This window comes from Phlebotomus papatasi, chromosome 2, assembly GCF_024763615.1.
Source record: "Phlebotomus papatasi isolate M1 chromosome 2, Ppap_2.1, whole genome shotgun sequence".
NCBI classification, from domain to species: domain Eukaryota; kingdom Metazoa; phylum Arthropoda; class Insecta; order Diptera; family Psychodidae; genus Phlebotomus; species Phlebotomus papatasi.
The window spans coordinates 48794675-48811789 of NC_077223.1; the positions used below are offsets into that span (position 1 = coordinate 48794675).

Sequence of the window (17115 nt, forward strand, 5' to 3'; positions counted from 1 at the left end):
GAAATTTTTGTCAAAAATTGCTTTTTTGAAGGAAATTCCCTGCAGCGTTGTAGGGGGAAACGTCAAATTTCTGTCAAAAACGCAATTTTTGACGAAAATTGCTCCCAATGTGTAGACGCCTTTAGTTTTATAATTTGGTTTCTTGTGCTTATAAACAAATTTTGTACTGTATTTATCAAGAAAAAGCCATGTCCAACTTGTACCGGCGCATTGTCCAACTTGTAACACTATGCCCAACTTATATCACTTTACCCTAATTTTATGTTCTATTGCATTTTTGGATATATTCTATTTTGTAACAAATCTGGATTTGTTAAAAAAAAAGCACACAAAAATGCAGGGTTCTATCAATTCTAGAGAATAGAATAAGGAGAATATCAGAAACACAAGCATTCAGTAAAACTATGACGCTTCACACCTTTTCTATCTTATGAGGAAGTGAGTGAAAACAGATTGAAAAGTGTATACCATTCCTCTGGGAAATCAATTTGATTTTTTAGTCTTCCGTTGAAAATGATCAGCTGAGTAGACGTTTTTAGAAGATGTTCAACGAATTAAAATAAAATAACATTCGAAAACTTAGCATTTTGGGATCTTTTAATTTGTTTTAGATGCAATATTTAAGGTAAATATGCACATATCGACTGAAAATGAAATAATTTTGTTTGATTTAAACACTTGTACTTGTACAAGTTATAAGCAATGAAGAATTTCTTTTGCTGAGGTTATATTAAGTGTATTACAAATATGAGTTTCCATTAGGGAAATTACGAGTAATTTGAGAAATTCGCAAAGCCGACAAAAAAATTCAGAACACATTTAATTGCGGTAAAGAACCAGAAAATGATTCTTAAAAACATTTTATCTTTGAATCTAATTGCCATAGGATAGAGAGGGGTACCCCCTCACCTCCCACGCACTGAGAGAAATCTGAAAAAGTTAAAATAACATTCCGGAAATGTTAATTTTGGCCTGCAGTATTGATCCAAAATCGGTGTAAATATTACCCTTTTTAGGTGTATTGGGGGTTAAAGTTACCCTTTTTCATGTTAATTTTACCCTTAAAAAGGTGTAAAATTAACATTAAAAATGTTGATATATTTTTACTCCTAAAAAGTGTTAAAATTCTGAGGAAAAATAGGTGTGATTAGAAGGAATCACACCTAAAAGGTAATCGCACTCTCTTTTTTCTCAGTGACGAGTCAATCTTCGTATTGTTAACCCTTTAAAGACGATTGGGTTACCGACTGGTGTGCCAAAAACAAAATTTTTCCTACGGGTATGTAAAGTTATGTTGTGCTCCAAAAAATCAGAAAAAAATTTTTTTTCTGTCCTCCATTTTTTGACCTTTCGTTCTTAAGGGATTAACAGAATCAGAGGGGTAAGGATAGGGAGGGTAAAATGTAAGTTATGTTAGTAAGACGAAGGATGATTTATGGGAGGTGAGGTGATGTCTTGAATATTAGAATTGTTCCTGTCTATCTGTTGGGCTACGGAGATATGCTAACGGCCAGATTAGTGTCTTATTCGAAGATTTGAATATTCGAAAAATATATTTAAAAAACATCCCCGAAAAGTGGAAAGTAAAATTTTGAAAGGTCAAAAACTAAAGGAATTAATATAATAATACTGTTCTTGCTTTGGACTATTAGTAATAAAAATGATAAAAAAAATCCTTAAATTATCTATCGCTTATCTGGAAGAAAATCTTTTTTGAAGTAGAAAATTAAGGTTAATAATTGGTCACAGATATAGAACTTCATAATCAAAAATTTATATCAACTAAGTTTCCTGAGAAGTTTCGAATGAAAATTTCTAGATGTAGAAAATCGAAGATTAATATTGAAAAATTGTTGGGGCCATTGTGAGGTAATCAAAAAGACATGTTTTTAATGTAAGATGAATATGAGGAAGAAGAAAATGATCAGACTTACGTTGGGGACTATAAAAGAATTTCCTGAATGTTCCTATAGTATAGATCAGAATTATAAGTGATTCTTTTGGCTTTTCTTTTTACTGCTATTCGTTTCGTAGAAATAAAATTGCAACATCCACTTTTATTGGTCTCTAGTGACATATAAATCTATTGAATTCTTCGTCAAGTCTTGATGGTGTTATTTGTCTCCTCTCTCTTTTTGCCACTTAATTCATTTTGCTCTACTCATATCTTTTCCCCTTAAACGAGTGATGCAATCATGTTGTGAGAACCATGAGAAGTGGATGAATCGTCTAAGCAGTCATTTGGGAAATTCCTGGAGCATTCCTGATGGAATACAACAGATAATTATAGACATTATTGCAATATGTGAATTGGGTAGACAGGTCAAGAGTGCTGGACACGAGGTAGAAATGTGTTAACACATTTATTTGATGAAAAAAATGTTTCATTCAACTCTAATTTCTGTTCAACATGTAAAAATTAAAACGAATACCATATTATCATTTTGGGACAATTTAGAATAGTAAATTCCTCTGCTTTCACTGAGAGAAATCCGAAAAAGTTAAAATAACATTCCGGAAATGTTAAATTTGCCCTGCAGTATTGATCCAAAATCGGTGTAAATATTACCCTTTTTAGGTCTATTGGGGGTTAAAGTTACCCTTTTTCATATTAATTTTACCCTTACAAAGGTATAAATTTAACATTAAAAATGTTGATATATTTTTACACCTAAAAAGTGTTAAAGTTATGACGAAAAAAAGTTAATCGCACCCTCTTTTTTTTCTCAGTGTTAGAATAAAATGTTCTTCCAGTGATAAATTTGTAAGTGAATTTAAAGCAATAATAAACTTAGAGAGGCTTATTGTAGATGATATCATACAACACTATTTTTTTAGATTAATAAAAATTATTAAGAAGGATTTCAAGAATTATTAAGAAAAAAACTTTTGGGTTGCATTAAAGGTGACGGTAAGGATTTAATTGTAAATTTTGCTCTTAGTGTCAAAAGGGCTAAAATTTTCTACGAGAAATCTATGGCTTTGAAAATCCTCAAATAGACACTCTATTTCAATTTTACATTTTCCACATTTTTGCCATGTTTCAATCCATAAATGATGTAAATGGGTTGTTGCCGTTTCGATTTATATTTCCTGTTTATTCAAATGTATTCTGGCCGATGATGAGTTTTATGCATTTACATAGATATTTTACCGGGGTATATTCAAATCCATTATTCATGCACCAACAACACTGCCAAGATACACAATTCAATATAGAAGCGGACACGTGTACTTGTACCAGGTCGAACACATTCTTTCTGAGTCCTGGGCCTGTCTTGTTCCACTACCAACAATTTGTGGAAAGAAGAATGGAATATTTTGTTGAATTTACAATTGAATTTGAGACTATGCTCTGCGAAGCGATTTATGACGTCAATGAATTGGCTTTTACCTGCTAACTATTTTATCTCTATGTTTTTACCCCCGCCTAGAGTTCATGCAAGGTTAAGTCAATTTATCGATCAAACAAGGTGTTGTAATCAATTCCCATATTGAGCAATCAGAATATTACTCGAACTCCGCATGTAATCCCTTCATTTTTGATGCCTCGTAACTGTAACACTCCCATCTCTAAAGGAATTATAATTCAACAACGATGTTACAAATTTTACATCCGTTCTTTCGTTTGTTTGGCCATTACTGAAGCTAGATGCCATAAGAGAAGGGTCAAAGAAACACCTATAGGGATGGAAACACTTGTTGGCAGTTTCGTTAAAATATTGAAATGTTATTGATTTATTTATTTATTTATTTTATTTATATAATAAAATGGCGTTTTTTCATTAATCTATCTTCTCCTATAAGGATAGGTGTCCAAATTTAGGATCTTAAATGGCGCAGAATAGTGTACCAAAAGATCATGACATGAGTTTTTTTTAAATTTCAATAGGTAACTGGTAAATATGACAGAATCACCGAGGATCCTTTGAAAGCTTTCCTGTTTTGACATTTCTTTAACTCCGGAATAAACGAATAAAAGTAATGAAAAATCATCTTAGGTGTTTACTCACTCAGATGAGAGAAATACAATATGAGTAATAAGTCTATGATAAAATATAAACTATCGTGTGATATATGTGCGTATAAAAATTCCAGAACTACTAGTGATCATTCAAAGAATCAATATCCATCTTTTTGAAACGAATCAAACATGATTCAAGTTGGTCCTTTTATTTTTAACAGTGGCATTTCTTCTGTCTTAGAAGAGATTTAGAAGTTCTCTCCAGTTACTTAAAAATAAGCTCAAGATTTATTTTACCTACAGATATGCTCTCGAAGCGTCATTTATTTTTTAAGGACGATTGGAACACGGGTGGTGTCCCAAACTTTTTTTCCTTTGACCTTCTAAAGTTATACTTGCACCGAAAGCAGCCAAAATCCCGAAATCCAAAATCCCGAAAGCCGAAATCCCGAAAACCAAAATCTCGAAAACCAAAATCCCGAAAGCCAAAATCCTGAAAGGGACAAAATCCCGAATGTTCAAAATCCTGAAAGGGATAAAATTATATGGAGGACAATGTGTGTAGAATAATTTTCCAGGCACAGAAAATTTCCCTTTGTCGCGCGGGTGCAATCGTGGAAGTAGCTAAATATGGCACTTTAAAAATTCGGGATTTTGGCCCATTCGGGATTTTGGCTTCGGGATTTTGGTTTTCGGGATTTTGACTGGGACCCGTTTTGCTCTAATAAGTCAGAAAAAATGATATTTTCTGATCCCCAATTTGTGACCCTCTTAGTCTTAAAGGATTATGACCATCGCATAATAACTTTTGTTTATAAGCATGTTTTCAAAATTTACCATGAGAATGAGCGAGATGACTAGATCTAGATCTCACTCACTCTCATTGAAATGTCAAAAACATGTTTAGTAAACAAAAGTTATTGTGCGTTGGGCATTAAACCTAGAGAAAATATTATTTTTTCTGATACACTTCAAAGTCGGTGAGGTTTTTTTTTTAATTTGAGATATAGGCGAATGGGGCGAATGTTTTACTAAATTATTAAATGAATTTTATTAATGTGACTTGCTTCTCAAGGTAAAATGTAAAACTGATCTACAGTGTATTATTTTCAGTTGATTGATTTTTGATTCTTTTACAGACTCATTTGTAGTCTTTGAATGGTATTTGTAATTAAATTTTATTATCAAGTTTTTAACGTTTTTGTTTACAATGATAAGGGCAAAGTATTTTTTTTAAAAAGCATTTTTTATTGCTTCTAGAGTGTAAGGCTTTAAGATCTGAGACTTATGTCATAGACAGACTTACGACTTAGATCAAGAGACGGCTTAGTGGGAAACTGATGGAAATGTAGTTAAATACGCTAAGCCTTTTTTAATTAATTTTAATTAATAAGCGGAATGTAAAAGAAATTTTTTTCTTTTGATAAAAGAATAAGTCAATTTGTCTATTAAAATTCTATATCATGATATTTTTAAAATCCCTGCAAAGATATTTCTAACGAACAAAGTGTAATAACAAAATTTAAATGATTTATCGTTTAATACAAATATTGAAATACAAATAAATTATATCGCTCCTTGGAAATTACAAGGGGCCAACTCACTTTTTGGCGATTTTGAGTTTTTAATACACTCTGACGGAGAATTTAATAAAATTTCAGATGATATGAGTCAATAAATTTCGTTATTAGAAAAGTTTTTCAAAATTTTACTCTTTATGATCGCTTGCGCGGTTTTGTTTGAAGTCAAGGGGCACAAAATAGATTTATCGTTCAATTTTTTTTGTGAAACAAGGGACTAACTCAAGCAAGTTGATCCCGTGTCATTCTAATTTCATGAGAATTTGAGCATAATTTAGAATGACAAAGAGCTAACTCATAAAAAAACATATTTTGAAAGGTAAAAATATGTATGTTTCGATATGTATAATAATGCCCAAACGCACAATAACTTTTGCTTAGTAAACATGTTTTTTGACATTTCAATGAGAGTGAATGAGATCTAGATCTAGTCATCTCGCTCATACTCATGGAAAATTTTGAAAACATGTTTACAACCAAAAGTTATTGTGCGCTGGTCATAATGCTCATACAAATAGAAAAGAATTAAATTGTTTTTATTAACATACATAAATGAGATAATTATTTATACAAAGTTTAATCTTTCATGCTGTCTCCTGAAAAATGGCTCAGATTGAGTTGGCCCCTTGTAATTTCCAAGGAGCGATATGTACCATTTATTTTGTTGAAGGTTCATCTTAATGATACTTAAATTTATGTATATATAGTAATTGAGAAGGAAGTAACAGTATCACAAACTACCCCTGTCTTATACATCCCCAATGCACTCTATATCACTAGCTGGTGATTCCATGGAAAACTCGAGCTGTTTCGATGTTGGATGCATGTAAATATTTTTCAAGCATTTATTAATCCTTCAGAAAAGAGACATTATATGCTTCAGTGGTCTTCAGTCTTCTTGGCAAATTCCCTCACTATTGAGAGATTTTCTTGTCTGTTAAAATTTAAAAGGAAAAATTTTTCAATGCTTTCAAACATTTTGTGATGATGCTTTTTCACATTATCTTTTGCTTTTCGTCGATTTCAACCCTTAGATTTTAGATGATGGTTCGGAAAAGAAGAAAAAATCACACTGAGAAGAGAAGAGTTTGAGCAAAATTAAAAACAAGAAAAATATCTTTCAATCGTGTCTGGATATGATGGGATAGATTTTCAATGGAGTAAGCGAAAGCTAGAGAGAGATAGAGAGAAATTGTGAAAAATGACAAGGAATGAGTGTATAAAAATACACAAGGAGAAAAGACGCTGCTCTTGCCAGAGTTATATATCACTCTTAATGGATCAATTTTCATGGTTCCAAGCCGGAAGATGGCTAACAAAAGCAGTTGGATAGATGAGAAAAACCCTTCCAACGTCAATCAATATACGATTTATGTGTGTTTGTTATACCGCAAAAGGCGCAAAAGAAAAAAATCCCTCAGTGGATGTTAGTATAAGGATTTTCTTGTGGGTTGTGAAAGCTCTCCACCAAGATACTCCGCCAAATAAGATATATATGTAGATGGTGGAGAAAATAATACTTGGAGTGCGGTACAATGAATTGAGTCAATTTTAACGAGTTGAAGAAACACTAGAGCTGACTACTTAAAGTAACACTTTTTAAAGCTTGAAAATATGAGGCGATAAAATATCAAAAAGCATTGTTATGTAATAGCATTATATAATTTCCAATTTGTAAACTTTTCTAGGCTAGTTTGTTGAAATTAGTCAATAAAATTAAAGTACAAAATTAAGTGAATCACGTGCATATAAAAATTTAGATTGGCCCTGATACACTTTTCATTGAAAGCTAACAACAAGTAAACTAGCTACCTTTTAATATTACTATCCGTCCGTCCGGCCGCTCTTTGGAGCTTAATAGCTCCCGATTTTTTATACTTACACGAAGTTGGGATTTTTAATCCTAATACCTGTGGAATCACAAGTAGTGAAGCTAACTGAAAAAATGCGACTTATAGGAGATTTCAATTCGGGACATATTACACCATTCTATCTATGGTATGCTTGACTCATTGAGTGCCCAATAGAGTTACTAAAGTTTAATATAAACCAAATATAATATATGATTTTTTGGTTAAATTATGATTTTTAAATTATATAGTAATATAATTTAAAATCTTTACAGAAAATCGCAAATCGACTATATTTAATTTTAGGAGTTTATGTTTGAAAAATTAGACAGTCGGTATGTACGGCTGCAACAGCTTTTCATCCACCCGTATATTTTCGTGTTTGGAAAAGTTTCAGAGCGATTGCTCATCTGATTTTGCTAGGTTTATTGTAGATAAGATTGTTAAAAATCTCAAATAATATTATAAATAAGAGGAGAAAAAAGAAACACTGGTTATGGAGCAACTATTTTATACTTTAATGGAATTCTTGGTGTCGACACTTTAAAAATGAATATTTGAGGGGTGGGCTCTACTTTATTGGCACCTTGCATGCAAAATTCGTACTCGTAACAAACACCCATTCATTGCATGCAAAGTGGCTAGGAAAAGTGACTCGAGTTGTCGCGTTAAAATTTTACGGGACACTTTTATTATGCAATACAATGCATCATACAGTCTTTTAGTTTAGGTGAAGTAGTATATGGGTTACCTGAAATTACCCGCAAAGTTAGGAAATAATGCGAAAAAATTAATAAGTTAACTCTTATTTAAGATCAGATAAAAAAAACTATTGATGAAGTAAAATAAATCTCGAAGAAGGAATTCAAATAGAAATATTCAAATGAATTGGATTTTAGATTACTTCTTCCAAATTTACCTTATTAAATAATTTGAATTTGTCATATGACATTGTCATACTGTTACAGAATCCCCTACAGATAGATGGTTTACTTTGTTTCCAGTTTGTCAAAGTTATTTTGCGACATTTTTTTCATTTGGATAATGATTATCTACTTAGTGTAAGTGTACCAAATCCCGGCCAGCTTTCAATTTCGGCCATCTTTTTTGTTCCTCGAATTTCCATGAACTTTTTGATTTTACGTAATCTATAGATCTCTATAGAGATTATACAATGCAAAAGAATAACAAAAAATGTAGCTTCGACAAACGAGATGACGTGAAAAAGATATTGGAAGAATTCCCGAAGAGCAAGGAACTAACAGAATGAAGGTCGAAATAGGGCACCTAAGCTATGTCTACATTTTTATTCGTTTTAAAATGTATTTAGAATAATTTTAAAGTAAATAAAGACGATAAACTGTCTACAAGGTTCTAAGCAACACTCCTTAAGTAGAAGGAATGAAAAAAATCAATTTCTATTTAATATATTACATTTCAAACTTGAGACTTTGGCGCTTGCATACAACTATGCCGAAATTTGGCACACTTACCCTAAGTAATGAATTTTGAAAAAAATGGGGTAAATCTGCACAATATTAAAGTGCGAAAATGAAATGTGGGGATTTATATTAAGCACATGATTCAAGGTAATACAGTGTAAAATTTTCAAGGATCTAATTGGACGAATTTGTCTTATTTCGAAGCCCTTAGAGAAAAATGTTGTGAATTTAGTGGAATATGTGGCTCAAAAAGACTAGGCCATTATCAAACAGGGTGGTCGTCAAGTAGTACAACATACCAAAGTACTTAAGAAATAAAAGAGAATCATTTTGTTAACACAGTAAGCCGGCCACGCTCTTACTAAACAGACTTACACTGAGAGAAATCTGAAAAAGTTAAAATAACATTCCGGAAATGTTAATTTTACCCTGCATTGATCCAAAATCGGTGTAAATATTACCCTTTTTAGGTGTATTGGGGGTTAAAGTTACCCTTTTTCATGGTAATTTTACCCTTAGAAAGGTGTAAAATTAACATTAGAAAATGTTGATATATTTTCACACCTAAAAAGTGTTAAAGTTATGAGGAAAAAAAGTTAATCTCACCCTCTTTTTTTTCTCAGTGTATGTACTCGAGTCTGCCTATAAGCCGACTTTATATTAAGAGAATCACATCTACCACAAGCTGATTTAAGGTTATAACTGTTTCTTAGTTTTTATAAATAATTTTTAACCTTTTAAATTATATTATGGTTGGAAAATTCAAAATATCTAAACCTTAGAGTGACTGATTGTCTGGGAAAATCTTTGAGGTACCCTTATATTCGTGATCAGGAAGTGGCGAAACACATTTTGTCAAAGTTTGAGAACAATCGTAGGACATGAAGTTTTTTTAGGATATCACAGTAAGAGAGATTGTTAAGAATCTCATTTAATATATTGACGGTATCAATCTACTGTATCCAATCTCAGGAAGTTCACATTTAAAAAGAACCATTTGAGTAAAATAAAATTATCAAGTAAAATAAAGTAATATAATTTGTGGAGCGAACAATTTATTTTAACAAGAAAATTATTTTGGGAAATTAAGTTTAGTAATAGAAGGAAAATTAGGAATTTTACAAAAGACAAAATATCTTTTACAATAATGTGCTTTCACCAGGTTTGGTTAAATCGTATAGAAATAAATTTCTTAAATTATTATTTTAATGATTTTGAGACAGACGAGGTATAGAATGAAATTGTCGACATTACAGTGCTCAGTCTTTCAGTTCAAGCAATAAAAACAGTCAAAGTAATTACGTCAAGTAAAGAAAAAAGAACATGTTACAATCCTTGTTGCTTCATGAGCTTTGCAGGTAAGAGAGTGATTGAGAATGAAGAAGGGTGTAAGTGAAGAAATAACATGATTTAGGAGCAACACAAAAAGTTTTTCTGTACGAATTAATTTGTGGCATTTCCCTAACAAAAATTCCCTGTGTGTGTGTGTCTATGTAATTTGAACAAATGATAATTTTCATATTTATGGTAATCGAAATAATAAAAAACATACTTTTCTCGTGAACATTGCGTGCTTCACGCCAGCTTAACGTAAAAGAAACCAATTTCCATGTTTCCTTCTTCTTCTGCGAGCTCTCACGCGCTTAAAGCTCGAAGACTTTTTTCGGGTGGTTTGTGGTTTGCAAGAAATGTGTGTGATTGAATGAAGGGGTACTTGTTTAATGAATCTTTTGCGTTGAGATAATCTCTGTGGGGCGCACACATCGGAAGAAATTTCCTAAATTAATATTAATAGATTTCTATCCTTCACCTTTTTGCTTTCCATTTTCTATGCTGTGTGCTAAACTTTAAGCTTCAGTAGACTATTCCAACTTTAGGGACTGTCTCATGGTGTTTTTATCACTCTCGATATATACATACAAAAATTCAATTAACATTAGAAGACATCTTGTGTATTTCAAAAGTAGAGCAGTAGTAGAGCTACCTTCGGACGACTCAAGCTACGGACAATTCATTTTTTTCTCTATGTTCCTTATACGGGCTTCAGACCTAAGGTTTAGCTATATGGCTTAACTACTCTAATTTTTTATCAATTACGATTTTTTGGAAAAATTTAATTTAGGATTGGATTATTAAGGACAAATGATCTATTAAGCTCTCAAAAAGCAATAAAATTGCTCGCTATTTAAGAATTTGGGATATTCTGGTTTAGCCCAGACCTCTAGTCTGAAATCGGCCTTATGGAGTACACCCATAGCTCTTTTCTGAAAATTTGAGGCATTGGACTATAGCTATTAAAATATAATATTTTAAAAGACCAAATTCATTTATAACACAATGAAAAAAAGAAATGAATTGATCGAAGCATAAATCATCTGAAGGTAGCACGCTTTCCTCTACTATATGCAAGAGTTGGCTTCAAATGCAATCGTTTATGAAGAGCAAGAAATAAAAAAAATCCATATTAACCGTGATCTAATGTCTTTTAATACATATCACTCGTATCTAATCCAAACATTTATTTATTTATTTTATATATTTTTTAACACCGATAAACATGAAGAACATATAAAATTATTAAAAGTATTTTTTTTTCTAAATTAAATAGATTAAATCGTATATCAATGTAGCCTCACAGCTTAAAGTAGCCCTACCTCCCCCTATAGAGATTGGAAACGCATGAGACATTTGTTTTATAAATGTCGTCAAATTATCGATTTTCATATTCAACCTCTTAGCAATATTGAAAGTTGTTATGATTTGGCTTTCTTTCACTAGTATTAACATTATTGACGTACACGTTCAAATGTCATCCATAACGAGATTGATTTTATAAAATTAACAATTTTAATGGAGTTTGAAATATAACAAACCCTTTTTTATCGAGAGCAGTTTAACAAGCAAATTTGATCTTTCCTATTTCGGAGGGATATTTTTGTTTTAGCCATATTTTCTTTTAGTATCTTTTTTCTTTTGATTGATCACAGTTAGTGCTTTATTATACATTACATATAAAATTTTAGATTCTAGTAGCTGAATGCTTGGTTCTTGAAACGAAAAAATGTGGATGATTTCATGTATTATAATATTTGAACATAAAATAGATTAATGTGGAAAGCATTGAAATAACGTTTAAAATAAATTTTAGACCCCTAATATCAGATATCTAATCTTTATAACAATAAGGCTATCTACACCGCCGTATTAGATTGGGATTGAACTGTTCCAAAATCGGATTTCGGATCATTAAGTCTCAATCTAAGGCCGCAATCTAAATGGTTTCATTGAGATCATTAAGACTGTCGCATTAGATTCAGACTGAATTGTCCCAAAATCCAATTTTGGGACAATTTTATTTCAATCCAATGCGGCGGTGTAAATAGCCTCAATGATTGTATTCACGATGATGCATTTTCATACAAATAATTTTCAAATTAAGATATTTTACCTTTTAAGGGATAAAATGGCTTTTTATTCACATCAGAATGCTTTTAAATAGCTAAATCACCAGGATATACCATATGTTCTTACATTATTAAAAGGATACGAATAATTTAACAGAAAAGTTGCACAGTTTTGGCTTCACCAAGACTTCAGAAATTTATTTTCTGATCTTGTGAAGCAAAAACCGACCCGACTATATTGATGGGGAAACCGGACACTCCAGTCACTCCAGTCCAGTTTTGACCTAGTCACTGATGAAGGCTCGGAGCCTGAGCCGAAAGCTTTGGGAAAAGTTGATGAGTTTTCATTGAGTGATTCCACTTCCCGACGATTTTCGGTTTCCGCATCAATATAGTTTCTGACCTTGATTTAAAACTCTCTCAAAGCACCCCTGGGAGCTGCCTACACAAGCCCGGTGGCTCGAAAGAATCGTTACTAGAGACCGTGATAACAGTCGAGAGTGTATTCGAATAAAGATTAACGAATTCTCCGGAGTTCCCAGGAATATTCTTATCAGAGCAAGGGAATAGTCTGACCGGTTTGATCGGATTCAGACTATTATCTTCATCTAGTCTTCGGCTCTTCAGCAGAACGGAGCTGTAACAGATTCTATATGGCTGTGACTACCTGTAAAATTCTATCCAAATTGCAGAAAAGCCCAGAGCATATCGACCGCTCAGAATAAGAAACAAACAATCCGCAGTAGGAAAATTTTACAGGAGAGCGATTTGAAGCTGAGCTTTTACATACGAGTATAAGATTTGTGGGATTTAAAATCTCTATAACTTTGAAAATAATTATCTTTCAAGTACAATAATCACAGGGAAGGTAGTATAAAGAAGTAAGGTAAAGTAGCCTCATTCGACCGGGTTCCTCGACTCGACCGATGGGTCAATTTTTGAATGTTTCATGGTCAATTTCGTCAATTTCTATGAATTTGTCACTGGTTTGTATTATTCATGGAATGATTGAATGTTAGATCATACGCAAAATATTATAGCAAATATAAATAAATTGAATAAATAAATCTACCGGTCGAAACGAGGAACCTGTCGAGCGAGGGCCCTTTAGAAAGTGAATAAAACGATTTTTGTAAAAAAAATCGAGTTATTAGACTCTGAGTGAATATTAAGGATATGTGATTTGTGAGAATTAAATAACCGAGGTCTTGAAAATCAGGCATCAAGAGCCTACTAATGGTGGTGGCTCGACAAGATTGCCCGTGTTGACGTACTTATAGCTCAGCATCAACTGAACTTTAAGTGATTACGAAGATTTTTCAAGCTTTAACATATTACTAGGTGGCAGTTGGGTACTTTTGAACTGGAGCAGCTTTAAAATTTGGCTTTTTCGTCTATTTGTAAATGAAGCTAGATATTATCATGATATAATTTAGCTCAAAAAGCCAATTGCAAAGCTAAATTGCTTTATGATAAGGCTCAATTCCATTTACAAATAGGAGAATGATTCTAATTAATGATTCTATTAGAAACTCACCTCCTCTATTCTCTGGTGATCCATAAAGTGGTGCCACTGAGCCTTCTGTTGGACTTACAGGTTCCACGGTGTCCTCTTTTGGGGGTAATTTAACCCGCATTGCTGGTGACTGTTGGCGATAACGGACACTCTCGTTCGTTTTTTGCACAGGAGACATTTGCCCCTGGTGCTTTTTTACCATGTAGCAGCGAGGCATTTCTCTTTTCACTTTAAGTATAAAGCGCTCTTTTTCCACTTAAACATACAAATACTTTCGTTTGGAAAATTGAAAAAATAAAAATCAGACTAGAGTAGATTTTTCTCTCTTTCGCAGATTTAAACTCACAGGAGGGTTATTGCTTTCGTTGTCTTCAATAAAATATCTCGTTTTAGAGATGAGTAGCATATTTTGGTGCTCCCTTATATGTAAAATTCTTGATGGATTTTTATATTGCGAGAGGATACAGCCAGGCTTGAGTCCATGCTTGAAGCTACAAGTGAGGATGTATGATTTAGGATATGGTGGAAAAAGGGCGACACCGCAGCAACAAGTAGCGCTCGTCACTGCGTCGAGGGTTGACTGGCGGATGAGGGATTGTGTGCGAGAGCTGTGTAGAAGTCTATGGCGGCTAAAATCCACAGGTAAATGCAACAGAAAATAAACAAGTGGGTTGAGTTCAAGCGGCGTCTCTAATGCTCAACAGGCGTCCCGCCGATCGTCGTTTCATCCCCGGCGGCTATTGTCCGACACACGCGCTAAGTTCCAGTGCGCAATGAGTAACCGCGGCGGCATACACACTCACACATACACACGCTTTAATAGTGTGTGCGCAATGCTAGAGGCTAGTCAATTGCCTGACAATTGCAGGGGCTCCACTGCTGAACAGGTTAAGTATTGATCCAGAGAGAATACTAATTACACTAATCTGAGCGACATTTTTCACCACGAAAATATGGTAGGTTTTATAATGACTGAGTGTTTGTCTCCGGGGGCTCAAGCTGTGCACCAAGATGGCGCTTCCCGGGCCACCACAACACCCCCTTTGACCATGCTCAATGGCCCCCTTGGCCAATTTTCCGCACTATCTACAGCAACCACAACACGGAAGTTCCAACTTCTCGTATTTTCTGCAGTTATTTTTTTTTCTGAATTTTCCTTCACACTTCACGGCGAGGTAATCACAGAACAATCCCTTCACCAATGAGTCACTCTTTACCAAAAATTTCCCTTGCCTTACAAATTTTCCTCTTCCTTGCACCAACACTATACTCTTCGCTATGAATTATATTTTTCCACCATAACACCCATTCGCTCATGAACAGCAATGATGTCACCTTAACGACTTTGTAACGTAGGAAGCACCAAGGAAATATCTTGTGTCACTCAATTGTCCAGTAAACAAGAATATAAAATCGCTAAATGTGCGTCAGATTTGACGTACCACTCCCTTCTCTACTGGCGACGCGGATTTTTGCTCATGGCGGTTTCAGGAGGTGATTCTGGTCGCGCATGAGCACTATCCCTGGGTAGTCGGGTATCAGTTGATATAGTGGTGCAGTTGAGCACCAAAAGGGGTTGCTTGGCAATTTTCTGATATCTAGGAATAGCAACATGTGCATACTGAAATGTATCACTCTAGCAAGAGAAAAATCTGCAAAGCTTCAATTTTGAAGAAGAATTTATAAAGTGACGATTATTTCCTTTTATTGATTGATCTCAAATAGAGTGCAACCCTTTTAATTATTGGATTTATATTTCTAGCCTGCATTCTCACCGAAAATAGGGAAAACAGGGGCACATTTAGCCAGGGGAAGAAGTAAAGTAGTCAGTGGGTTTTTCTAGCTCCCTTAAATAAAATGTAGAGGAAATTTATGAATTTAATTTAAAAACATTTTTGTAAAATCTTGTTCGGATTTCTAGGCATCTGAGTTACCAGTTGATAGTCCAGGAATAGAATTCTGTAAAAATATAGGGTAAATGTACCAAATTCCGGCCGGCTTGCAATTTCGGCCACCTTTTTCGTTCCTCGAATTTCCACGAAATATTAGTTTTTACATATTCTAGAGATTATACAATGCAATAAAATAACAAAAAATAACAAAAAACAAAAAATGTAGCTTCGACAAACGAGATGACGTGAAAAAAGCATTGGAAGAATTCCTGAAGGGCAAGGAACTATGAGAATGAAGGTGGCCGAAATAGGGCACCAAAGCTATGTCTACATTTTTATTCATTCTAAAATGTATTAAGAATAATTTTAGAGTAAATAAAGACGGTAAACTCTTTACAAGTTTCCAAGCAACACTCCTTAAGAAGGAATAAATATTTAAAAATATTACATATTAAACTTGAGACTTTGGCACATTTACCCTGGATTATAAACTCTAAAATTGTATTCGGGGTAGATATAGTTAGTTTTCCATAGAAGTATAAAACCGCCATATGATTTTTCTACTGAATAGGTGATTAATACTTACGATACTGTGCTCAAATCTCGCAGCCACAACAATGTTCGATTGAAGTGCAAAATACAATTGTTTATGGTCGTGTAGCAAGTCCAACGGAGCATGTGGACTCTGATAACTCAGTTGGTATAGTACTAGTCAAGCCAATATCTTAGTGCTGCTTAATACCCAACGCACAATAACTTTTGTTTTGTAAACATGTGTTTGACATTTCAATGAGAGTGAATGAAACAAAGATCTTGTCATCTCTTTCTCTCTTAAAGGAAATTTTGAAAACATGTTTACAAATAAGTTATTGTGCGTTGGGCATAACATAAAAACCTTGGACAATATTTATCACTTTTTCACAAATTATACGAGAAGAAAAAGGTTAATTTGCTGACTGAATGTACCCTGGTCTTCCCTATGTACATTTATAGCCGTTATAATTTTGCGATTATGAAATTTTCATTAAAATTCGTGAGTATATTTTTAAATTGAATATTGTTTTGCTTATCAATTCATTTGATAAACAATGTTGTTTAACAATAAAAGTAATATAATAACAATCAAAGAATATACTTACGACATTGGGCTTTTTGAAAAGTTATTACATTTGCTTTTCTTTCTGTATTCAAAGCTTCAAAGTCGTCTTCAATCGATTCTCAAATCATTACAAAATTTGCTTAAAATTGCTATCTACCGGATTTTGTTGTTGGCCTTTTTTGTATTTAAATGACATAAAAATATATAAGGAATGATGTGGGACATGATTTATTGCAATTGTTCTATTTACAATCGTTAATGACTTCTACTGTTAGCCCCGAAATGCCTTGAAAAAAATACTCTCAGAATTCGTATTCCTGCACTATCATTTTGTATTCACAATTATAATAAAAAATATTTTGATGTTC

At 33.2% G+C, this 17115-nt stretch overlaps 1 protein-coding gene across 1 annotated transcript in view; it reads right to left on the reverse strand.

Moving 5' to 3' along the window:
• LOC129801444 (zinc finger protein 358-like) overlaps positions 1 to 15214 on the reverse strand; it is a 30090-nt gene extending 14876 nt beyond the window's left edge. Inside the window, exon 1 of the mRNA XM_055846501.1 lies at positions 13778 to 15214. Coding sequence (XP_055702476.1) covers positions 13778 to 13973 — 196 coding nt within the window. The 5' untranslated portion in view covers positions 13974 to 15214. The remainder of the gene's footprint in view (positions 1 to 13777) is intronic.
• Between the last annotated feature and the right edge of the window lie 1901 nt (positions 15215 to 17115).